Raw genomic sequence first — 22,385 nt, forward strand, 5'->3', positions numbered from 1 at the left:
TTGTGTAAACTCACTCGCATTTATTCGCAGCCACAGATGTGCACGGTGCCTTAAACAAAACATGTGGTCTTGTTCTTTACTGCTCAGAGATCCATTTTTCATGCTATAAATCAAACAGTCGTCACTCATTCCTGCACGTATACGCCAGCAAATCTCTTTTCACACTTTTGCACACAGGTCCGTGTGCACAGAAACGCACGCAGGTCCGATTTGAGCTGCGTGTTGTACTGCATTGAACTGTGCGTCGTTATCCACCTGGCCCGTGGTAAACCCTAAAACATTCAGTTTTGCAGAGAATTGTTTATGGATCCATAAACCCTCATCACGGGTTGAGCTTAGCTCGGTGACACTTTGCCAAGAGATCATATGAAACGCCAACACACAATAGCAGGGCAGGTCCAGACTGGGAACAGCTTAAAAAGTCCTTCATGTGAGTCCGGACTCCTTGATTTCTTCTCTTTTTGTTGTTTTCTCCACTTTAGAAGTGAGCCCAGATGTCCCTGCTCCAAAAAGATCCGGAGTGGTCTGCAAGTAAGCCACCCTCCCCCCATCACCTCCATCCTCATCACACTGTTACTGGAGGGCCTTTATTGTCACTGGTGGCGCTGGATCCTGCTGTTGGAGGAGGACATGGGGACTGGAGAGGTCTGTATCCCCCCTGACTGTGGTCTAAAAAGGCCGCCGTAGGGGACACAGGGTGGGCGTAGCCAATGTACTGTGGGTGCATGAACTGTGACTGGTGGGACATGATCTGGGTGGCCTGCTGGCAGTTGAGAACTGAGAAGTTGGTGGGCATGTTGACGAAGACGCTGGCGTCGGGGGGCAGACAGCAGGAGGCCTGAGCCCGCATTAGCGGAGCGGGACCGGCGCGAACCCCGGCGGGCGGAGCCGAAGAGCTGGACGAGGTGGCGGTGCTGGACTGCCGGGACGAGGAGCCCCTGGAGCTGCTCGCCATCATGGGGATGGTTTCCAGGAGGCGGCCGCCGGTGCTTCCGCTTCCTGAGGCGCCAGCCGAGGAGAGCTCCTGCTTCGGCCTGAGGCAGCGGCAGCAGCACACGGCGACCACAGAACCCACCAGGATGAAGGCCACAAACACAGATCCCACGATCAGGAAGGGCACGTAGATCGGCACTGAAAGGAGAAGACACAGGATCATTAATCAAGAGTTTAAAGTGTTCCAGCTGGCTTCTAACATAAAAACGAAAGCATTTTCACGTTACTGCCACAGACATGAGAGTATTTCATGTGAAAGACCAACACAAAGCACAAATTTATAAAGTATAAGCAAAGTAATGCATGGTTTTCAAAATTTTTGGAGTTTTGCTTAGAAAAAAGGGCATGTTTTTATTTATTGTTATTCAGCTTTCCGGATCAATGCTCGCCTTTGTGGTATGTCTCTACCAGCTTTCCTCATCTAGAGACCGGTCTTTGTAACACAGCTCAGTCTCCATTATTCTGGATGGAACACTGCTTTTCTCCACTGAGTTCAGACTTTGACTAGGCCATTCTAACTCATTAATATTTTACATTCCACATGTTCTTTTGAATCTCTGAGTCTGTTTTTTGGCCTCTAGCAGCAGTTCTCAAAGAGAATAGAGAATGTCTATTTCACTCACTGCTAATGAAAAAGCATTTCCACAACACGACTATGCCACCACCGTGTTTCACTGTAGGATTGGTGCAAGTCTATTTTCTGGCATCAGTATGTAAGAAAGCACCTTTGTGTGGTCCAAGTCAGTTCGGCAGACAGTGTCTTTTGAGTGTCCTCAAAGAAAAAAGTTTGAACAAAGTTCTGCTATTCAGACCTTTGCAAAAGCATTCACACAATTTGAACTTGTTTTAAATTTTTTTACACATAACAGTCACATCCTCATTGGAAATTTAGCACAACAATAAAAATGATGCATATTTTTCTACATTTTTTGATGAAATAATTTGATATGTTCCCCCAAGTCGTTCACAAAGCATGATACCGCCACCACCATGTTTCGCTGTGGGGGGATATGCGGCATTAGTTTTTCTCTACTCATGACATTTTGCGTACAAGTCCAAATTTTGACCAGAGAACTTTCTTCCACATGTTTTCTGTGTGTCCTCTAAGCAAAACTGCCAGTGGATTTTATTTTTGAGACTTTTCCACAAAGGCCATAAAGTTGTGGATCTTTGCTACTCCTCCACAGCTGCCATGATTCCCTCCAGTTATTACTCTTGTAGTTTATGTGCATCGTTTTCATGTAGGCCTTCTTTCTATTTTCGCATGATGGATGTAACAATGCAGAGTCCAGAAGTTTAAATATTACGACACTGCTTTATAACCTCATCCTTCTTCAAACTTCGCCACAACTTTAATCCTGACCTGTCTGCTTCGTTCTTTGGGCTTTGAAAACATGCCTGTAGATTTTCCCAGATTGTAACTTGACAAAATGTGGGAAAGGTTTAAGAAGCATGAAAACTTTTGTATAGGTTGTAAAACGGCAGACTGGACAAGGCAAGTGTTTGTTGCAGATTAAAAGACAGAGAGCTATTGGGATCCCCAGGGTTTCTCAGGCTCTCATTAGTAGTTATTAACTTTGTTTTGATCTGTTTTAATCCTCCACACCCTGCTGTGTCCTCAGCCTCCTTCACCCCACAGACTTCAGTGTGTGCATGTGTGTTGGACTGGGCAATGTTCTTAAACCCAGCTGCCAGTGGATATTTGTGACCCCTCTTTTTCCTCAGCTATTTATGACTAAGCTTATGAAAATAACTTACTGTAGCTGAACTGTAGCACTTGGCATCAGTTTAAAGAAAGGCTTTAAAGTGGACTGATTTAATGTTGCATTGAGAAGTTATTCCACTCTGTAAATCAGAGGAATAAGCCGGTTCCTTCTCACTGACCTTTCTGAGTTTTTTTTTTTTTAAGTTAAAACAGTAAATCATGCTTGCAGCTTTCACAGCTCCACCAATCGGAGTCTGTTGTTGAACATGTAAAGTCTTGACAGTTTTACATGCGAAAACCTCAGTTTTAGAGTGTTAATGTGCTAGGAGAGCAGGAAGCGCTCCAGGAACAACTTTGGAACCTGATCAGCGAGAGCGTTCCAGTTTTTTCGCCAAATGGGGAAAGTGCAGAGAGAGCGAATTTCGCCCAGACGGCATATAACATGATGTCACTCATGAGGTGTTTCCTGCACCCATTCATTCCCTCCAAACACAATAACGTCCATGTGACATTTAAAGTGATTAATTTAGTCTTATTGTTCCCACAGGGTGTAGCTGAGAGTTGTTCGGAGGTGGAACTGTGGGCCAGTGAGAGGGAGAGAAAGAGAAAGGTGGCAGCCTGCTCCAGTTTCCTTTTGTCTCTGAGCGCTTTTGAAATGCAACCGTTTGACTTTTTCAGAATGCTCATCAAAAGTCACAGGGCATTAAAAGGATTACAGCATGATACTTTTCCAGAGAGGGAGGGAGGATCGCGGGAACATGAAGGAAAACTGGACCTTGACCCGTTTGTATTTGGTGGTGTCACACCTTCACTCCTCGCCTCTGAGCCTCGCAGCAGCGATATCTCTGAGTCTTTCCTTCCCTGCAGTAACACAGCTTCAGTTTCAACATTTCTGCCTCCACTCCCTCTTTTCTCTGTGCTTCAGAACTTTTTCGTGTGTGTGATTTCATCCCTTCATGCAGATCTGCTTTTTCTAAAATCACCTTATAAATCAACGGTGGAGGAGGAAAAAACGTCAAGCTCCAAGTTTTATTTGCTCAATCGCACATAAAATACAGTCTGGCATTTTAGTAAAATATGCAAACACAAGCCCCCTCACAACTGGATAGGTGGGCAAACAAATCCTTTATTTTACCAGAGTTGCAATATTATACCTATATCACAAATCTACTTCAAATAAATGTTTTATATCCTCAACCCCTTGTGCTTTTTAAAAAAAACTTTTGTGACGCTACAGTGATAGCCTTTTAGAGTTCTATTAAGATTTGACCGTTTTAAATAAAGAAAATCTGAAAATTTGTCCATAAACACCATCATGAAGACCAAGCAACACAGTAGAAAGGTCAGGAATGGGAGAAATGTTCAATCCATCATCAGAACAACACAACGTCAAACCTAACAAGACGTGAACATTCACCTACAGTGAGAAAAGCAAAAGTCAGAGAAGCACCCAAGAGGCCTCTGGTAGATCTGGAGGAGACCTACCAGAGGCCCACAGCTCAGGTTCAAGAATATGTTCTACATATCTTTTGTGAAAAAGTGCCAATTGAGATCAAATCAGAACTTTTAAGTCTCCATGCAAAATACTGTGGGTCAGAAAGCTAACACTGCACATCACCAAAAATAGAAAACCATGTTTTCTTCGCCTGTAGTCTCACAGTTTCACACTAAATTGTGTGAATCATAATGTAGTGGAAAAATGGAGGCCACTGTTGAACTTTATTATCTAATTAAAAGATTGCAATGTACACCTGGACAGCTTGAGAACAAACGGAACCGAAAGTTTTGATAAAAATATGACTTAGATCTACGTTTAAATGTTTTAACCTCCCATGTATTGAAGGAGCTAAATTGTGAGACGGTTGTGTTTCTAGTGTCAATTCAGATTCCTTGAATCCTACCTTAATGTTTTGAGCGAATTTTTTATTTATTTTTTTAAAATAAAAGCAAGAATCAGTTTTCATGCACATGCTGGTCGAAGCTCCCCCATTGTTTTCTGTCACTCGTCCACACCTGTTGCTGCCGCTGAGCTGTGGCAGCCCCGCTGCAGTTAAAAGCCCTCCACCCCCCCTTCACCTTTAAGCTCTTGTTTGGGGCAGATTTTGTTTGAGGCTGGCTGGCCAGCCAGTCTCTGTCTCCTCGGGCCATCCCACGGGGATTCTCTTGTTCCTAAATACCACATGTTCCCTCATGTTGAGCACATTAATAATTTCCTGCCACTGTATCATTCTGGAATGATGAATAGGCCACAAGCAAGAGAAAAATGTGCAAAAAGCGCAAAGTGAACAAGGTTTTCCTGTTTGAAAATAACATTCTCTCTGTGCTTGGTGAGAAAAACCAACCACTTTGAGGTATTTCTGGCAGGAGGCCACAGACTGGAATTTATATTCCTTTTCCTGCAGTGATAAGGTATGAAAGTTGCCAATGACAGGTTACATTGTAGCTAGAAGACCAAGGACGAGAGGAAACAAGAAGTAAGCCTTTTCTGTCTTACTTCTTGATGCCTTTCTGTGGTAGAGTGCAAGTTCAAAGACTTTATGGAAAATTACCTCATGGGAATGTTGGTAACAAGGAATGAGTTTGTTTTGTCAACAAGTCAGCAACATAAGCTGAAAACTACAGGTTTAGCTGTTGTTTTTGGTAATTATTTCTCCCTGGATGTCAGGAGATTCCCCTCAGAGTGAAGCCCACAGACACCAGAAAGACTGCAGTAGGTGGGAGATGGGTTGTTGAACAGGAAAATAACATGATTTGAGTTTTTTCTTTTCTTTTTTTTTTTCTTCCTTTATGAACAGTGCTGTCAGCACCCAGGCCCAGCCACTCTCCAAGATCCGGTCAAGTCCAAATTTGATCCCCGTGGGGACAGCGTGATTCGAGCCTGGCCCTACTCTGCACTGTTACAGAACAAACACGGCTATTTATAAAGTGCAGTGGCATGGCACAATTTGCCATTTGTGAGGGCTGTTAACTGGTTTTTGGAGGAGTCTGCTGTCTCCTGTGCAGCTGTCGCAACAGATGAGCCCTTTTTACAGAGAGCCGTGTCTGCTGTACACAATGCTACGTTATTGGAGGGGGAAAACCGGAGCTTCACACTTTTCGGATTTAAAGATCAAGCCCAAAACATCCTGATTTTTGTGATGTTGTCCAACCAACAATATCAAAATATTCATAATAGGCTGAAAGTTTTTTTGGATGAATATAAATCTAATTATGGGCAATAAGGCTTTCTGCCCAGAGGGACGCATCTCAGAGGGGAAGCTAAGAGGCAATATATATACATATATATATATATATATATATATATATATATATATATATATGTATATATATATATATATATATATATATATATATATATATGTATATATGTATATATATAATGTATATATATCTGTTGGAGATATGATGGTATGGAGAGCTAAAAGTATCATAATCCAGTACATTAATAATTGCTCACATAAATGCTTCTTTATGCGATTATTTACATACAGTAAAGACCAAAAGTTTGGACACACCTTCTAATTCAATTCAATTAGAAGGTGTGTCCAAACTTTTGGTCTGTACTGTAGAACTCTGATTAATGGCATCAATAGATAGAAAATGCTTATTTTATCAAATGTAATAATGTTTTAAAAATATTTGAAACATTTAAATAATTCTGCATTTATTTGTTTGATATAAATACTTTATCTTTATTTTAATTATTGTTTATTTATTGGGTAATGGTGTTTATTGTAAGTTACAAAAAGAAAATGGTTTTGCTTGGTTTGGTTTTTTAGAAGCAGCTCCTCTGACAAGAGGGTCACTTTTACTGGCATCCATTCCTGCCATAAACACCACTAACTCACTTTACGGTAAAGCAGTTAATGAGTCAAACAGTCTCGATTCAGAAACCTCATTTCATGATTCTTTAGAGACTCTGAATAAGTTCAAAATCCTCCTACAATTTAAGGACACGCTAAACCGACTTTTATATTCAACTTCCTTTGTTTAGTTTTAAGCATCCAGAAAAAAGTTGTGTCACTTGTAGTGAATGAGAATTGCTCTGCACGTTGAAGGGTGTAATAAGTGCTAGGGCTTTCTGCCAGGGCTGCATGTTCAATGGGGCATAATAAAAATGCCAACTCTGCTTTCAGAAAGCCTTTTTTTGCAATTCAGAGAGAACGATGCCTCCTATAGTTCACAGATGTATGATTTATAATACATTATTGATTTATTGCTATAAAACTAAGGGAAACTAAGGATAGCTATTGATACTGATGTTGGTATTTGAATAACAGCCAATAATTTGATGTTAAATTCCAAAGTTGTAGGGCCATTTCTTATGATTTCTCCGCATTAGGATAGCCTAACATTAAGGCAAATGTGAAACACGAATATTGAGAGTGGTCAAGAAAGAAGTGGATGCTGGGGGCAAATGAAAGGGCTTGCTCGGGCTACCATTCATGGAAGAACCGCCACTGGTTCTGCTCTCCTACCTGCACGGGAGTCCTTGTCCTCTTTGCTCTCCGTTCCCGGTAACTCAGCCTGCTTGTCGTTCTCGCAGCTGCCCTGATCCAGCCGCGCGTCCGTGCTGGCGCAGCAATATCGCAGCTCGCACTTCCCGCAACAGATGATCGCGTCCTCCCCGTCGATCTTCTCCGGGCACTGGAACCCGTCTTTCCACGCACCCTGTGAGTCTCGCCACCCGTGACAGTATTCCCCGCTGGCCTTCACGTCTATAACGACCAAAAGCAGAGTCATCACCACGGAGACGGACATCGGGAAACCTCCTTCGCGCATTCTCAGCCACACGCCGGTGCGTTTGGATGCCCGAAGGGACGCCTTTTAGTCTCCTTCGTCAAAGCCGGTGTTGCGGATGATGATGATGATGATGATTTGGGTCAGAGTGGAAAAAAGACCTGAGAGGATGAAGGAAGACAGTTGAGGAGCAATCACAGGTGGTCATTTGTTGAGAAAATCCCGTGCGTAAAACACAGTCAACGTCTCCAAAAGTAGGTTCCAAACTGTAGCCAGTGGTGCCTTATGCATTAAATCTGGGCTAAAAAGAGAGTTCAATTAATATCCCAGCGGCGGTAAATGCGATATGTATAAAAGATGAATGGATTTCTCTTATTGGCACCGCAGTCAGGCTGTTTGTGCCCTCTCTCAGCTTTTCAGGCGACTTTCCTTAGGAATGCAGGGAAACCAACACATGAACCCCGATCCGTGGGCGCACAGCTGCTGCCCCAGCCAGTCCCGTGCCTAAAGATGCAGTTTCCAACTTTTCAGGCCTCTTCTGCATTGTTTAAAGTCAAAATCGGTCGGCCCAAACCGTACTTGGTGTGTGTGTGTGTGTGTGTTGCTGCTGCCTTACTGAGCTGCGCTGGGCAGAGTCTGCCTTAGTTTTTTTGTTGGAGTGAGAGGGGCGTAAAAGAAGACAGATGCAAATGAAACACCTTACGGATTCTTTGAATGAACCAAGTCAAGTCAGAAACTGGTTCGTACAACTTCCTGTTGAGGACCTTCAAGCGCACACGCAGCCCAATTAATTACAGCTCTTGAAACCCAACCGTAATGGAAAGTTTAGAGGAAGAAAAAAAAAATAGAAAAAGATGTGTGAGTGAAAAAGGTGAGGCGAAGCATTCAACGCAGCATCTCCATGCACTGTTACTCTTTGATGCAGCATTTCATGCAAAAGGAGCCCCAACCAAGCACTCAATGCAGATGATATACAGAACATAGACAAGCTTTTCTGTAGACCAATTTATTCATCTTATTTTTTTATTTATTTAGTATTCTACGCTTCCTGAGAAACTGACTTTGGGTTGTCATTAGCTGTAAGTCATAATTACTTTTTCAGTCATATTCTTATTTCCTAAGATGCATTTGTAAAGTGAGCAATGAGACAGAGTAACAGAGTAAAAAGGGTCTGAATACAAATGCACACCATCGTATTAAGTACGTATGACATAATTGTTCTTTTCTGCAACATTATGTAGTACTGTGCAGTGGCAGATTACATCAAAACTCAGAAGAATAGAAAAATGTTGCAGTTTTCAATTTAATTTAGGAAGAACTTCTGTCAATGAAATCCTAAATGAATATTTATATATATATATATATATATATATATATATATATATATATATATATATATATATATATATATATATATATATATATATATATATATATATATATATATATATATATATATATATATATATATATATATATATATATATATATATATTTATATATTGATCCTGAGGCAAAGACTTTTTAGTTATTTTTTGCCTTTTCTTTTACTTTTTCTCTTATTTAGCTGTGCACATTTTAAAATTTTGTCCGTAGAGCTCTTTTAAGACTAGAAAAACGTGCCTGCTAGTCAACAATGTAAATGTTTATTCTGCAGCATATACAGAAAGCACAGTTTAAATGTTATAACTCACTCATTCTTCTGTAGAGTGGGATCATAGTTCAGGTATTGCTTTTGATGCCTATGTGCGTTTCTTCTTTCGTAGTGTTGCTAACAGATTATTTCTTTATTTTCACTTATTATACAGCGCTACGTTTGTGACTATTTTAGTCAGTAAAAAGTGTTTAGTTCAAGATTAAATCATTCATGCAGTCCATCAGTCAGGCAGGTAGGTGGCGGTAGTGAGCCTTTAGGTTTGTTCTGCGATCCGAGGAGGAAGCAAGGGTATCCGTAGTAACAGCACAGGAAGTGTCGCGCGACAGTTTAAAAACTGTATCAAATTTTCGTTAGCTTGTCTGTTATGCTTATATCCCCGTAAAATTTCCTTTTCCTGCCCTTTGTTCCTTTACACTGATAAAGTAAGTTTTTTTTTAAACTAGGTTTATTTACCCCGAAGCCCGAAGCAGAGGTTTGAAATTGTGGAAGGTCGCGGTAGGTTTGTGTGTTGTTTTTTTTAAACGCTTCTCAGCTAATTTACTGTCTGAATAATGCTTTTGAGAACGGGGCGTCCGCAGCAGCAGCAATCCAAAGGGAAAAAACTCGTTCGCCCTAAAAAGGCAGCAGCTCCCAAGAAAGACTGGGTGGTAAGTAGCACGGATTATTTATCAGGGATTAAAGTAATCAATTTCTGTTTGTTTTGAGCCCTCTATGAAAACGAGAGGATAGTAATTTAGATGCAATTTATTCACAGAAAACATTGTAAATTTTCAAACGTACAGTGTAGGAGTCAAATTACACCCATTATTTATTAAAATGAAGCGAAAATGGGGACGCACATAAATCTATATTTTAGAGCCACCATGACCCGAACAAACTTTGGCTCACTTTACCTACATATGTAGCTTTGCCCAATTCAAAATTTTGGTTTAAAAAATAATTAATTGATGACTAAATACCAACAAGATTCTTTTAAATTTCCTGATTTTGATTCAGGCTGATTCTCTTAGCAGCATTTTTGAAACGTGATACATGTTTTGGGATACATGACTGTTTTAATAATATAATAACAATAATAGTCTTACTAAGTGAGTCTTTTACAAACTCAGATGTAGTAGGGGAAATTTTTATATCAGATCACATTCTGACATTAGTTGTCAGAATGTGATCCTTTTTATCACTGGATATGTAGAACCTCACAACTTTTGTTGCACTAATATCTTCAAGACCTACAATCATGTTTTTATTTTCATATTTTGCTGAACAACTTTATTTTAAAATCTAATCTTTGATCTTTTTGTTTCAGAGCACTATCAATGACCTCTCTGTACACAAGCTGAGTCCTGCTGAGCTGGTAAGATCTTTTATTTATAACAACGTTTTTATGAGGGAACATGTCATATGTACATAAGAATCTGGTTGCAGTGTTTGATATGTGGTTTAATTACAAAAAGGACTTCTTCCTTGGTTACGGTGCATATAAAAAGTATTCACACCTTGAATATTTTGCTCTTTTATTGCTTGTAGAAATCAATCACAACCAACAAAATTTGTCTCTTTTTTTAGTTTTTCTTTTCACATTTAATGCCAATGTGAAAATCGATTTCTTTAAATCTAAGGACAATTAAATAAAAATATTTTAAATAAAATAAGTAAGTGCATAAATATTCACCCTCAAAAAATCAGTATTTAGTAGATTCACCTCTGGCTGCAGCCGCAACATGGAGCCTGTATGAATAAATCTCAGTCAGGCTTGCACATCTGGATGTGACTTTTTTTTTTCTCCGCTTCAGTATCATCGACATGAGATCCACAAGTCTCACAATAAAGCTGCAGCTTACTGGGAGCTCAGAGAGAAAGCCCTGAAACGTCGTGTCAGACACGCCGGCAGCTCCCCAGGCCTGAACCACACCAGCCTCAGCATCGTCAGAGATGTGTGTGAAATGAATAATCTGGGTTCCTTGTTTAGTTTTCCACACAGTTTCAAACACAGCTCACTGGAGGAATGGTGATGTGTTGCTGCAGGTTTTCTCTGAGCAGCCGCTGCTGCACGATGCGCTGGCGGAGTCTGACAGAGCCTTGGCTGTGGTCAAGGACCTGTTTGGAGACGCTCCACGGAGGCAGACTGGTGAATGTTTCTACATGAACTTTCTGAGATTATACACATTTGTTTCTAGAATATTTGTCTCTTTAGATGCCTCTTTAAGCTGTATAGTTATTGCTACATGTGTACATCTGCAGGGCACCCCAGTGTGACTGTGGCTCCAAACTGTGACTCTGACTCAGAACTGCCTGTTCTCCAGAGACCTGATCCTCCAACCCAACTGTCCCTCCTCAGCCAATCCATAATGGATCAAGAGGTATGAAATGATGACATTTTATTATCTTTTAGAGGTTCTGGTGGCATTTTTATATGCAAAATTGTTTTTTTCAGGCACTTAATGAAGTAGAGGTTTCAAGGGAAGATGTCGGAGATGAGGATCTGTCAAGCAGTTCAGGGAGTCGATTCATCAGAAGGTATTAATCCATTCACCAACAGCCTATTATTACTAAAGGACTACAGTCAGAGGTTCACAACCTCGTCTGCATGATTATTGCTAAACTTGGTTTTAATTAATCTTTTTTTCAACCTGCCCACCTTCTGAAATATTGTTCAAATCTTTTTTCCATGACTCAACTCTTGGTGATTCTCTTTCTAAAGAGCTAATTCTAAAACAGTGCAATTAAACCTCTGTTAAAGCAACTATTTAGCATCAGCTCTTCTAGGAATGTGAAATGTGAAAGGATTCGTTTTGTTAATGAGATGAAGCTTTTTGTATATATTTTACACTGGATTAAAAAAAATAAAAAATTCATAATGAACTCAAACTTTTGCGCCCAGTTCTTTTTTTTTTTTTCTAAGTCCTCCTTAGTGGTTGTTGTACTACCAGTTCACAAGTGAAAAAAAAAAACAGCTTTAAAAATGTAATAATGTTAATGTCAATGACTGCACAATTACTGTGCTTGCAGGACAAATATAAGGAAAACAAAATCCCAGACCAGAGCGACACAGAAACAAAAAGGTTATCGTCTCAGGTCTCATGCAGGAGATAAAGAAAACATCCCTGTGACCCCCATCAGATCAGGTAGAGCACCTGACCCAACTGGTAAGCTTCATCCAGATGTTCTGTTTAATTGACTGAGGTTTGAGAGAAAGACTCATGCAGCTATTTTCCTTCCAGCTCTCAACGCCACGGCAGCTGTTAAGCGTTTTCTGACAAAACGACGTTCATCAGATCAAAATGAGGAAGAGGCTTCTGTCCTGGTTTCTCAGGTCCTGAATCCCGAACTGCCTTCACGCCAGTCAGGTAATATCTGCAAGAAGCTAATTTTGTTTTTTTGTTTTGTTTTTTTTAATCTTGAATGAATTATTCAATAATTTAATTCTAGCGTTTCAAAAAATAATCCCACATTTTAAATTTTTCTCAGGAAGTATAAGAAAAAACACTGAGAAGACCAGGAAGGGCGTCTGTCGGGCCTTGGAGCTGGATGGCTCCTCAGTCGCGTCTCTTAGTGGAGACCAGTCCAGCCTGGGCCTGCTGCAGGACATGTTGGGCCAAGTCAAGGCGGACTTGGACACTATGAGTTCTGATACAGCACCAGAACCAACAGGGAGTCCAGAACCCTATGGAAGACAAGGTCTTACTGGATTCTCTGTTTCCTTGGTCTCCACGATTGGGCGCTTAGTCCAGCTCCTCAGAAAGGTATTTTTATTGTAGACTTATTAAACAATTTGAATGTTGAATTATTTGTCTTTTTTCATTAAAATCAGTTTCTGTCTGTCATTTTATTTTCCCACATCTGGTATAGATAAAAGTGGTGGAGGTTCTAAAGCTCAGAAAAATTTGTGGCAATAATGTCATGATGGGAAAACAGAAAAAATGGTGCAAAAAAAAACTCAAAGCTGATCTTGTCATGGCAACAACATTTTGTAATAGAGTGATGCAAAGTGGTTTCATGGTTGTAGTTCTGCTTCAAAGTGAATCTCTGCCCCAGTGTCAAGTCTGTTGCAGCTTCTAGCAGGTTTTGTTTTCTTTTTCTTTTTTACCAGATTTCCATAAAAAGCAGATTTGGGGAAACGGTGACTAATTATTGTCAGATTTCACATGTTCAATCTTTCATTGTTCCCTTCTCTGCCTCCTTTCTGTTAGAGAGAAGCTGAAGCTCAGGAAGAAGCCGAGGAACGGCGGCGACTGCAGGAGGAGCTGAAGGAGCAGCGAGGGCTTATGGATGCTCTAACAGCTGAAACCATGACCCTGAGAGAAGAGGGCGCCGCCCTGCAGGTGAGGCTGAGTGTGGTTTCCTGTCTGGAGTGATAAATCATGGCATTCAGATGAGATGTCAATCCTCAATATTTAGTCATTCTTTCTGCCTGATGTTGAAATAACCAGGCAGGGCTTCTGCAGCGGACAACAGAGCTGGAGCAGAAGCTGGATTCTGTGGTCCTTTTGATGAGTGAACTGGGAATACTGGGAGAACAGACAAAACCAAGCAGAGTCTCTGATGGAAGAGTGTCCCAGTCTTGTGGTATAGAGCAGATGAATTTGGTTGTGCAGATTTGTTGTATTTTGATTGTAAGGCATTAATAATGAATTATTGGTGTGCAGTTTGTCAGTCTGCTGGTGGGGATGAGAAAACACAAACTAGAGTTTCTCCTGCCGTCCTCCTTTCCCCACCTCAACAATGTGACAACTGGCAACAAGGTCCTGGTGAGTTTCCGGAAACATTAATTGACCTGTCTTCATTTTAATAAAAAAAAAAGACAAATTTTATTCCTTCCCCTCTTCTCCAGGAGGTCATGCGTTACCTCTACAGCGACGCCTTTCCCCGTCAGACACCCAGCGTTCCTGTGAAAACGTCCAGTCTCACGTCTCCACCTCCGCTCTCACTAGACGTCAGTCTGTCTCCTCATCGTCACTCCCCTCTAATCAGCCCGTCCTCCTTCCCTCCCCTAAAGCCATGCTGGCTGAGATCACTGAGCTGAAAAGGCAGAACGACCTGATCAAGGCTCAGCTCAGCCAGGCAAAGAGCCTCATGTCAGGGGTCGCGGGATTGTCCGACAGCTGCAACGAGCTGAGCAAGTCGAGTCCAGCCAGCGGCGCTGGAGAGAGGAAGATGACCGGCCAGCATCTTCAGTCTCCAGAGGGAACATCTTCAGCTTCTCAGGTGAGAAGTTTGATTGATCGTTGTTTTACTACTGATGCCGTCAAAAGGAAATTAGATAAACCTTTAAAAGTAATCATTCTCAATTATTATATAAAAATTCTTTCATATCAAAACTGTTGTGCTAATTTTCACAACATAATCAGAAATAAAAGTTAGGTATTGTGACAAAATTGGAGAATTTGAACGTGAAAACGTAGCCGAGCCGTGACGATCTCTGTTCAGGCAGCCTCCTCCAGCAATTCAAGCGTGGAACAGCGCCTCCTGGAGCTCAACAGACAGAGCGCGGCAGCTAGGAGTCGACTGGTAGAGCTGATCGAGCAGCAGAAGCAAAGCGCTTCGCTCAAAATCTCCCCATCCGTCTCCCCCATCCCTTCCTCTGCCGTCAGCCCGAACGCAGCAGGTACAATGAGTGAATGAAGCGTGCTGCTCTGCGACTTCTTCTTTTTAAAGAATTAAAAGAAGAGTTTGATTTTCAGCTGAAGCCCAGAGCTCAGAGGAGTCGATGCTGCTGCCTGAAAGGGAGTTTGGGTCTCATCGACGGTGAGTGGCTGAGCAGATTTAGAGGAAATCTACACTTTATATGCACACAGCATGATTCACTGCCATATTTGTTGCAGATATGCTGGTTCTGATGCATCCAACAGTTTGAGTTTTGAGAGCAAGACTGGAGAAATAAAGGTGCAGGCTGATAAATGTCACATTATATCCACATTCTCAAACTATGATGGTGTTAGATGAACTTAATCTTTTTCTTTTTTCTCAGCAAAACGAGAAACGGCGAGAACGAGAAGGATGGTTTTCTCTGGTCGCTCACACCAGATGACACGAGGGAAAAGACTAAATGAACCTGACAAAAATGAATGGTTTTTATTCTATTTTTCAACCAAATAGTTGTAGTGCATTTTTCATTCCTGCAATTTATATGTTGGCTGTATGAAAAGTTTTATTTTCTGAGGAGTTCACATCTTTTTATTTTATTTTATTTTTTACAAGAGGTAATTGAGCTGAGCAGCCTGACTGTTCCATAGCAGTAAAACTAAAGTAAACATGTATGAGTGACATGAAGCCAGACTGCTTTGTATGTTTAAATTTAGCTTAAATTTAGCATTTAGACAATTTTTCCACTCAGCAGTTTGTCGTTCCTGTCTTACTGCTTTTTTGTTTTATTTGTGTTCAATATTTACAATTATCTTGGAAAAATGATATAGTTAAAACTAACTGATCAAAGTCATGAGGATTAAATGGCTGCTTCACTGTGGGTTGATTAAGTTTATCTAGCACGTCTTGCAAAGGTGCTTTATCCATTACCACTGAACTTTTGTCATTGGTTTCCAACCACAGTCCTTTATTGGGATTTTATATGATCTCAAGAGCTTTAAAAAATATGTATTCTTTTCCCATAAAGTCTTCAAAATTGTGGAAATTTGATTAGATCATTTTCCATCTTTGTAAGTATGGAAAACTGAGAAGTAAGTCTGGACGAAGTTTGAGTTTCCAGACTCCGTTCTTTATTGCATGTTTCAAAGGATACAATGAATCATTTTTGGAGAACAATTGTTTTTATGGGTTTATGTTTAATTGACTCTTCCTTGACCTTATTATTTGACACAAAGTTTTTATGTGATTTGTCCAGTCCACCCAGTTTCACAAATTGTACTGAGTGAAGTTTTTTTTTTCTTTCATTTTTTTTTTTTTTTTTTGCTCTCAGATCTGGGACTTTTGCAGGCATGAGCCTGGTTTAGTCAATAAAGGTGTAAAATATTTCAAAATCTGATTTCACAAGTCTCCTAATCATTGTAGTTCAGATTCTACAAACCTAATTTTTCTTGATTTTAAGATGGAGCTGATCTGTTTCCCCAAGTACTAAAAATCTAAATTGTCCTTTGCTGCTGTGCTGAATCAGGAACTTGTTCCATAATCAGCAGAATGTGAAAGAAATCAACTGCATAAAATTTGTGAAATAAAATACTTTGTGGTTGTAATATAACAATGGCGCTGTAGGTTGGCCTGTTGGGTGAGACCGTGCCAATAACCGGTGAATGATTTGTTGTAATCATTACTTGTTCTCCAGCAGTTTTTTTTTTTTTTGTTTTTTTACAGTTCAGTGGAACATTTTCTGTTGATCGGTTTTGTCTTTGGTTGATGATTCAGCTCATTTTACGTTTTGTATGTTCAGGGTGAAGAGGTGCAACTCAATATGCTGTCAGCAGGTGGCATTGCAGACTCAAAACGAAATTCAATCCATCGGCATATAATCCTCCAACTGTGAACACAGAGCTGCAGAAAGGCAAAGACAAGTTTTTAGCGCTCGAAAGGACTCAAACTGTAATTTGTTATTCACTAAACAGCATATTCTGCTGTCTGCGATTAAAAGGAGGCGTCAAGTGCTTATAACTGGGGTTCCTAAAAGGCGTTAAACTATGGAAACACTTTAGGAAAGTAATATAACCACATATAACTTCTGTTTCATTTTCCATAACATACAAAAAACCTGATTTCAACAAGCAATTACAGACAGAACGTAAGAGATGCTGCTTCTCCTCTCCTGAATCAACATTTCCTTAAAACATCACCACACCTTGGCTGGCTTCCACTTGTCTGAGCTTCGTTTGACCATTTTAGGTTGACCCAGAGAGAGGTGAAAAGAGTTCCGTGCTGAATCATTCAATCTGTGCGGATAATGACGATTTTGACCAGAAGGGGATATTAAAAGAAGCACATATTGCAGATGACGACAGGACACTGACATGACGGAGGACGGCGATGGCGGCCGTGAACCTGGGGGCAGAGGTCACAGCAGCAACGCAGTGGGAGGTGGGCAGGGCTCATTATGCCCGGGCAGGCTGGGTGAAAGACCGGGTGAATGGGGATTAACCTTAGCCCAGTGCCCCTCAATGCATTTTCCTCCACTGCAGGGGAAGTTCCCATGTGACCGCAACCTTCCTGCTTCAATTTAGCACGTTGGGTAAAGTCCTAACATTCTCACAAAAGTTGAGTTATAGTGAATGTGTTGGAGGGGATATCAGTAGGATGTATTACACTGAATTTATAGACGCAGTTATAAAACTACGGGGAGGTTGGAGCGGGATAAGAATGGGAGCTGTTTTCTTGTACTCATTTAAATGTGCCCCCACTTCACCTCAGTGAAGGACTCCAGAATCACTCAGTAAAACACACACTGAAGCTTGTGCACACACTCGAGGTAATCTTTTTGAATCAGTAAACAAAGTGGCACGGGTCTTATTCGCATGTAGCCCAGAGTCTACAGAAAGCTGAACCATTTTATGTTCTTAATTCTCTCCATTTTTAATAGTATTTTAGTGCAAAAAAACCTCAGATTTAATCAATAACATGATTATGTTTTTAGATGTGAAAATAAATGTTTTTTTCCACATTAATGTTATTCAAATTAACTTTTTTACACTACCTGCAAAGAGGTGGGGGGGAATCTTATAAATGTATATTTATAAATTGTATATAAATATCTTTTAAAAATAATTTATGTATTTAATTTAATTTTCATTGGTTACAGTTCAGGTAGGTGACAGTGTTTGTTTTTTGTTTTTTTTTGTTGTTGTTGTTGATTTTTTTAAAATATAGTGATTATTTTAATACCATACACTCTAACACAAACACTGACACTGCTTTGGGACGTTAAATCCATACAATTTCTGGACAATTTATAGGTAACTTGGAATTAAAAGCAGATAAAAGAAAAACAAATTGACATTTCTTTCAGGAACAAATATAGATATAAATTTGATGATATACATTGGCAGTTAGTTATTTTTTCTTCCAGTGTGTTTTATTTTGTTGTATTTTACAGTAATATCAAGAATGTAGATAAATTTAAAAAAACAAAAACTTGCAGTCACAGTGTCAGTACAGGTCTACACGCAACAGGGGGCAGTATTAATATTTTGCTAGAGTTCTGTATTTCTTAGATTTTGTGGCTCTTATGTTGCAATGAGAATTTTATAAAATCACTTTTTCTCCTTTTCATTGTCTCCTTTTTCTTTTTCAAACAATTGCCGAAATTTGCTGAATAATACTAACAACATATTTACTCACGCAAAGGATTTCACATTATTTATGTGATACTTATTTTTTTCTTCATGCGAAAGCAGTTGAAAACTGAAAAGAAAATTGCTTGACGTGTAAACTAAACCTGCTATCATTACCTATTTCAGCTTGCCTTGATGAAGTTGTGCTTGGAATGATTCCTGCCCCTATCTAATAAAAAAATAAATAAATAAAAGACCCTCGGAGTAACCTAAATGTGAGTGTGTGCATGGCGTGACATGTGCATGTTTGCGCGTGTGCAAGCATGCGTGTGAGTGGTGTGTGTGGACGCGTCCTCCACAGCTGCACGAGGTTCTGAACTGCAGCAGGCTGTTGGCTGCTGTGAAAATATTATTGCAAGTGTTTATTATTGCTTCAGTGTGAAACAGTGGGAGAGTTGTGTGTGCGGCACGGGCTGGTGGAGTAATGGAGTGCTTGCGTGTGTGAAGGGGTAGTGGCGTAGGGAAGGTTTTGGAGGAGAGGGGGGGTTCTCTGCCTTCTCCTGTTCTCTGTTTCCCACCGGCCAGCCTCCGGCCTGCGGCCCATTGCACCCTGGGTAATGGGGAGGCCTATTGGAGTTGATTAGTTCCGGCTGGATCCCAGATAGAGTTCTGACAGGCAGGAGAAACGAGCTCTCAGCGTGACCCTCCGTTTCCCCCCACACACCCCTGTCTCAGGCACAATGGCTAAAGGCAGGAAAAGGGCTTTTTAAACAACTGCCCTTTTGCTCAACTCCACTCTTCTCCTCTTCCCCACCACCGACGACAAGCTTTCCACAGGTCCAAAAACTTTGCAGACATATAAACTTCTGGAAAAATAAAACGTTTACAGCAACATCCTAATGTCAGAGCACATTTTTCCTTCTACGTCTGATATGTGTCGTTTGTATGAAAGTTGCTACAGATGCGTAAAAGCGTTTCATGGGGCCTTGCAGAGGTATTCATACCTGTTGAACTTTTTTCCATTTTGTTATGCCACAACCACAAACTTCAACGCTTTCATTGGGACTTTATGAGATACACAAACACATCCTTAAATGTGTCCCAAATACTTCTTTAAACATCAGATCAGTCTGAGTTTTTTTCTTTTCTTTTCTTCTTTTTTTTTTTTTTTTTTTTTTGCATAACCAGAGAAAGAAACTATTCTCTCCCAAATGGACTTTGACAGGGCCGTTTTAACACTGCAGTGAACTTGTTTACTGTTGCTGTCATGCTGGAAGGCAAGCTTCCACTCTTGATACAAAGAGTGGAAGTTGCCTCCAACAAGTTTTCTTCCAGTATCTGACCGACTCTATTCTCCCTTCTGAAGAAAATATCTCCACAGCATGATGCGGCCACCACCATGTTTCACTGTGGATAGGACATTGCTGGTGTGTTTAGTTTTCTGTGAAATAAATGCTGGCATGTGGCTCCCACCCAAAGTCTACCTTGCTCTTATCTGAGCAGAGCACCTCCACAGGACTTGTAGAAAACTTTAAATTGAAACAACAGATCATTCTCCTTTATTCCCAATGCTGGATTCTCTGAGTGTGTTTACCACATGAAATCCCAAAACGGTACATGTACGACTGCGGCTGTGACATGAAGCAAAAGCGGAAAATGAGACAAGTACTTTTGTAAGACAAACCATGACATCCACCGATCTGGACAGCTATGACACACACTGACATCCGCTGGACACATTCCTCAGCAGAGCAGCATCATTCCCCTCTGCTCGCTGAATCCTTTCCATCCTTTATTATTTCCCAGTCAACCTCCTTAGAAATAAAATCCCTCTCTGTCTTTTCTTCTGTCTTTCTCGGCCTCTTTCTCCACATATAATTGATTAAGGGCCGTTTTCATAAATCAATTTGGGACGCACATCAGTCAGCTATGAATGGGGAGCCACTCCCGCCTCCACCCCCCTCTGTGCGGCTGTATTAATCCACCCCAGCATGCCCTGCCACTCTCGCTAACACACATTGACCCATTCTTACACACATCTGCACGGTTCTCCTTTCTCTGGTTGAGGGGTTCTGGCAGTTGCAGGAGACCAAACATGGAGTATGCTAATTCGGTCAGTGGTTTCTGAAGACACTCGGATGTGGAACATGCAGTCTGACAGACAAAAAAAATAAAAAATAAAATACAAACTCTGTTTCTGCTGGGTTTGAACACCACATGCTGTTCTGCAGAAAAGTGAAGAAAAAAAAACTGGGGGCAAGGATTTCTTTTTTTTTTTCCTTTTGGAAAGAAGCAAATGTTTGTTCACTTTGCCTTCTGTCTCTAAGACAGATGCGTCTCCCTGCTGTTTATAATTACAGCAGTTTAATTGTCATTATTATCTCATGACTTCATCTGCCTTTCTTTCTCTGCCCCAAGCCCTCTCCTCCCATTCGGAGCTGTTGCTCTGAATGTTTTGATACGAATGTAACCATGACACTACCATTTCTTATTAGAAAAAGCCTTTCCAAGCAGCAGTGCATTCTGGGAACATGCATGCAACAGCTGCAAGTGATATTCCTGACTTCCCCCTCTGCTCTCGGTATGGATTTTCTTACGCTGCTCCCTTTTCCCCGTGTAACGTTCTGCTGCACCTTGATGTTTCTTTAAAAAAAAAAAAAAAAAAAGAATAATTTGTTCCCCTGGCAGCTCATTTTGATTCTTCCTCTTTTACCTTCTCCTTCATCTCTCCACCCTTGCCCCTCCATCCCCAGCTCCGTGCTCCAGGGTGTTGGCTTTGGTGGCAGTGAAAGCTGCTTTGCCTTTAATAACAGTTTGTCTTAATGAGTGTGTGTGGGGGGGTGCAGCGGAGAGGGAGGGGCGGAGGGTCACAGCTGAAGCCAATTGCGTCCTTTTCCTGTCTGAGGTGCTGCAGGCTGGGGTCAAGCTCAGGGTCACGCTGGCCCGTCGCCCGCGCTGAGTCCCGGTGCCGGTTCTGAACGCCTGCCAGCGTGTGTGAGCGAGTTAAGAGAAGAGGGCAGGAGGCACATCTGTTTCTGATCCCCTCAGAAAGCCTGGCTCTCCGGACGGGGACGTGCTGGCGTGCCTAGTGGGGGGGGGGGGGTGCAGGGGGAATGAAAGGAGATCGGGGGCGAATGAGTGGTCACATGCAAACCGTGTGTGTTGAGTACAATGTGGAGAGATGTGGCACGTTTTAACCACTTTACGTTTGTCTCCTTCTTCACATCCTGTAGTCATCACTTTACAATCCATTGAACAGCGTGCCAAAAAAGTCCTCCCACTTCAACCCCTAACGTCCTCAATAGTGAGTCAAAAACTCTTTCAATTAAGAGCAGGAACATGAGCAGCATGCTTCTCCATTTCCACGCTGCCAGACTTGTACTGAAACCCCAGTAAGCATAAACATTTGGGGTAAGGATAAGAGCCTGTTTATGCCGAGCTGCAGATGTGCAAAGAGCTGTAGCTTGGTTCAGGGGTGCGATACTTTGCACCTTTGGCCTCACGCAGTCCGTCTGATAATGATATTTAACTCAGACATACACAACTGGAGCCTTGTGCATTCATGAAGGCTAAAAGCACACCAGAACAAGAGCCTTATAGAGTTAGAGCGTTACGGTGCATGCAAACCGGGAATAAAGGGCCAACTCATTGTAGCAGGTCCTGCAAGCCAATCAAAACTGAATTTCAGTCTGCACAACTAACCCCAAAAAATGGGAATAAAAGTTTGTTTAATGTCTGTTTTTTGGGGGGGTTTTCTGACACCCAAGTGTGCATACTAGCTTTAACTTTTCCACATTTTGTTGGATGACAACTTCAACTTTTATTTCATTTTATTGGGAGCAAAGCAACGTATTATTGTAAAGTGGAAGGAAAATTGTGCATGTTTTTCAGAAGGGTACATGGAAGCCAAATGAAGTTGGATGAAACTGAATACAGCACAACCATAGATGGTTGGAGGCTATTAGATACAGTATATACCAGAGACTGGAGGGAGGATAACAATATAATAGTTCAAACCAACATATATTAATGTGTTAAAATGGCTTGACCCATGTTGCAAAGAACTGTAGCTGTAACTGCA

At 41.1% G+C, this 22,385-nt stretch overlaps 2 protein-coding genes across 2 annotated transcripts; one reads left to right on the forward strand and one right to left on the reverse strand.

Annotated features, from left to right (window-relative positions):
* LOC122824303 (protein shisa-2) lies at nt 1–8,698 on the reverse strand. Its single transcript, XM_044104740.1, has 2 exons — nt 7,177–8,698; nt 1–1,131 (listed from the first exon to the last, which is right to left on the reverse strand). The coding sequence occupies exons 1-2, from the start codon at nt 7,478–7,480 to the stop codon at nt 566–568; spliced, it is 870 nt and encodes a 289-aa protein (XP_043960675.1). The 5' UTR covers nt 7,481–8,698; the 3' UTR covers nt 1–565.
* A 502-nt stretch (nt 8,699–9,200) lies between these two features.
* Nucleotides 9,201–15,175, forward strand: spice1 (spindle and centriole associated protein 1). The gene is made up of 17 exons (XM_044104806.1): nt 9,201–9,742; nt 10,402–10,449; nt 10,889–11,029; nt 11,121–11,223; nt 11,337–11,455; nt 11,530–11,612; nt 12,105–12,241; nt 12,317–12,442; nt 12,564–12,838; nt 13,286–13,417; nt 13,526–13,661; nt 13,742–13,843; nt 13,927–14,300; nt 14,523–14,700; nt 14,777–14,840; nt 14,918–14,978; nt 15,064–15,175. The coding sequence occupies exons 1-17, from the start codon at nt 9,647–9,649 to the stop codon at nt 15,121–15,123; spliced, it is 2,235 nt and encodes a 744-aa protein (XP_043960741.1). The 5' UTR covers nt 9,201–9,646; the 3' UTR covers nt 15,124–15,175.
* The last annotated feature ends 7,210 nt before the right edge of the window (nt 15,176–22,385 follow it).

The sequence above is a fragment of the Gambusia affinis genome, linkage group LG21 (genome assembly GCF_019740435.1).
Source record: "Gambusia affinis linkage group LG21, SWU_Gaff_1.0, whole genome shotgun sequence".
In the NCBI taxonomy this organism is placed as follows: Eukaryota; Metazoa; Chordata; class Actinopteri; order Cyprinodontiformes; family Poeciliidae; genus Gambusia; species Gambusia affinis.

Coding starts and splice junctions, on each gene's coding strand:
- spice1 (XM_044104806.1), top strand. CDS start 9,647: ATGCTTTTGAGAACGGGGCGTCCGCAGCAGCAGCAATCCAAAGGGAAA. Junction 11,456..11,529: donor AATCCATAATGGATCAAGAG/GTATGAAATGAT, acceptor TGTTTTTTTCAG/GCACTTAATGAAGTAGAGGT. Junction 13,662..13,741: donor AAGAGTGTCCCAGTCTTGTG/GTATAGAGCAGA, acceptor ATTGGTGTGCAG/TTTGTCAGTCTGCTGGTGGG.
- LOC122824303 (XM_044104740.1), bottom strand. CDS start 7,480: ATGCGCGAAGGAGGTTTCCCGATGTCCGTCTCCGTGGTGATGACTCTG. Junction 1,132..7,176: donor GGACAAGGACTCCCGTGCAG/GTAGGAGAGCAG, acceptor TTCTCCTTTCAG/TGCCGATCTACGTGCCCTTC.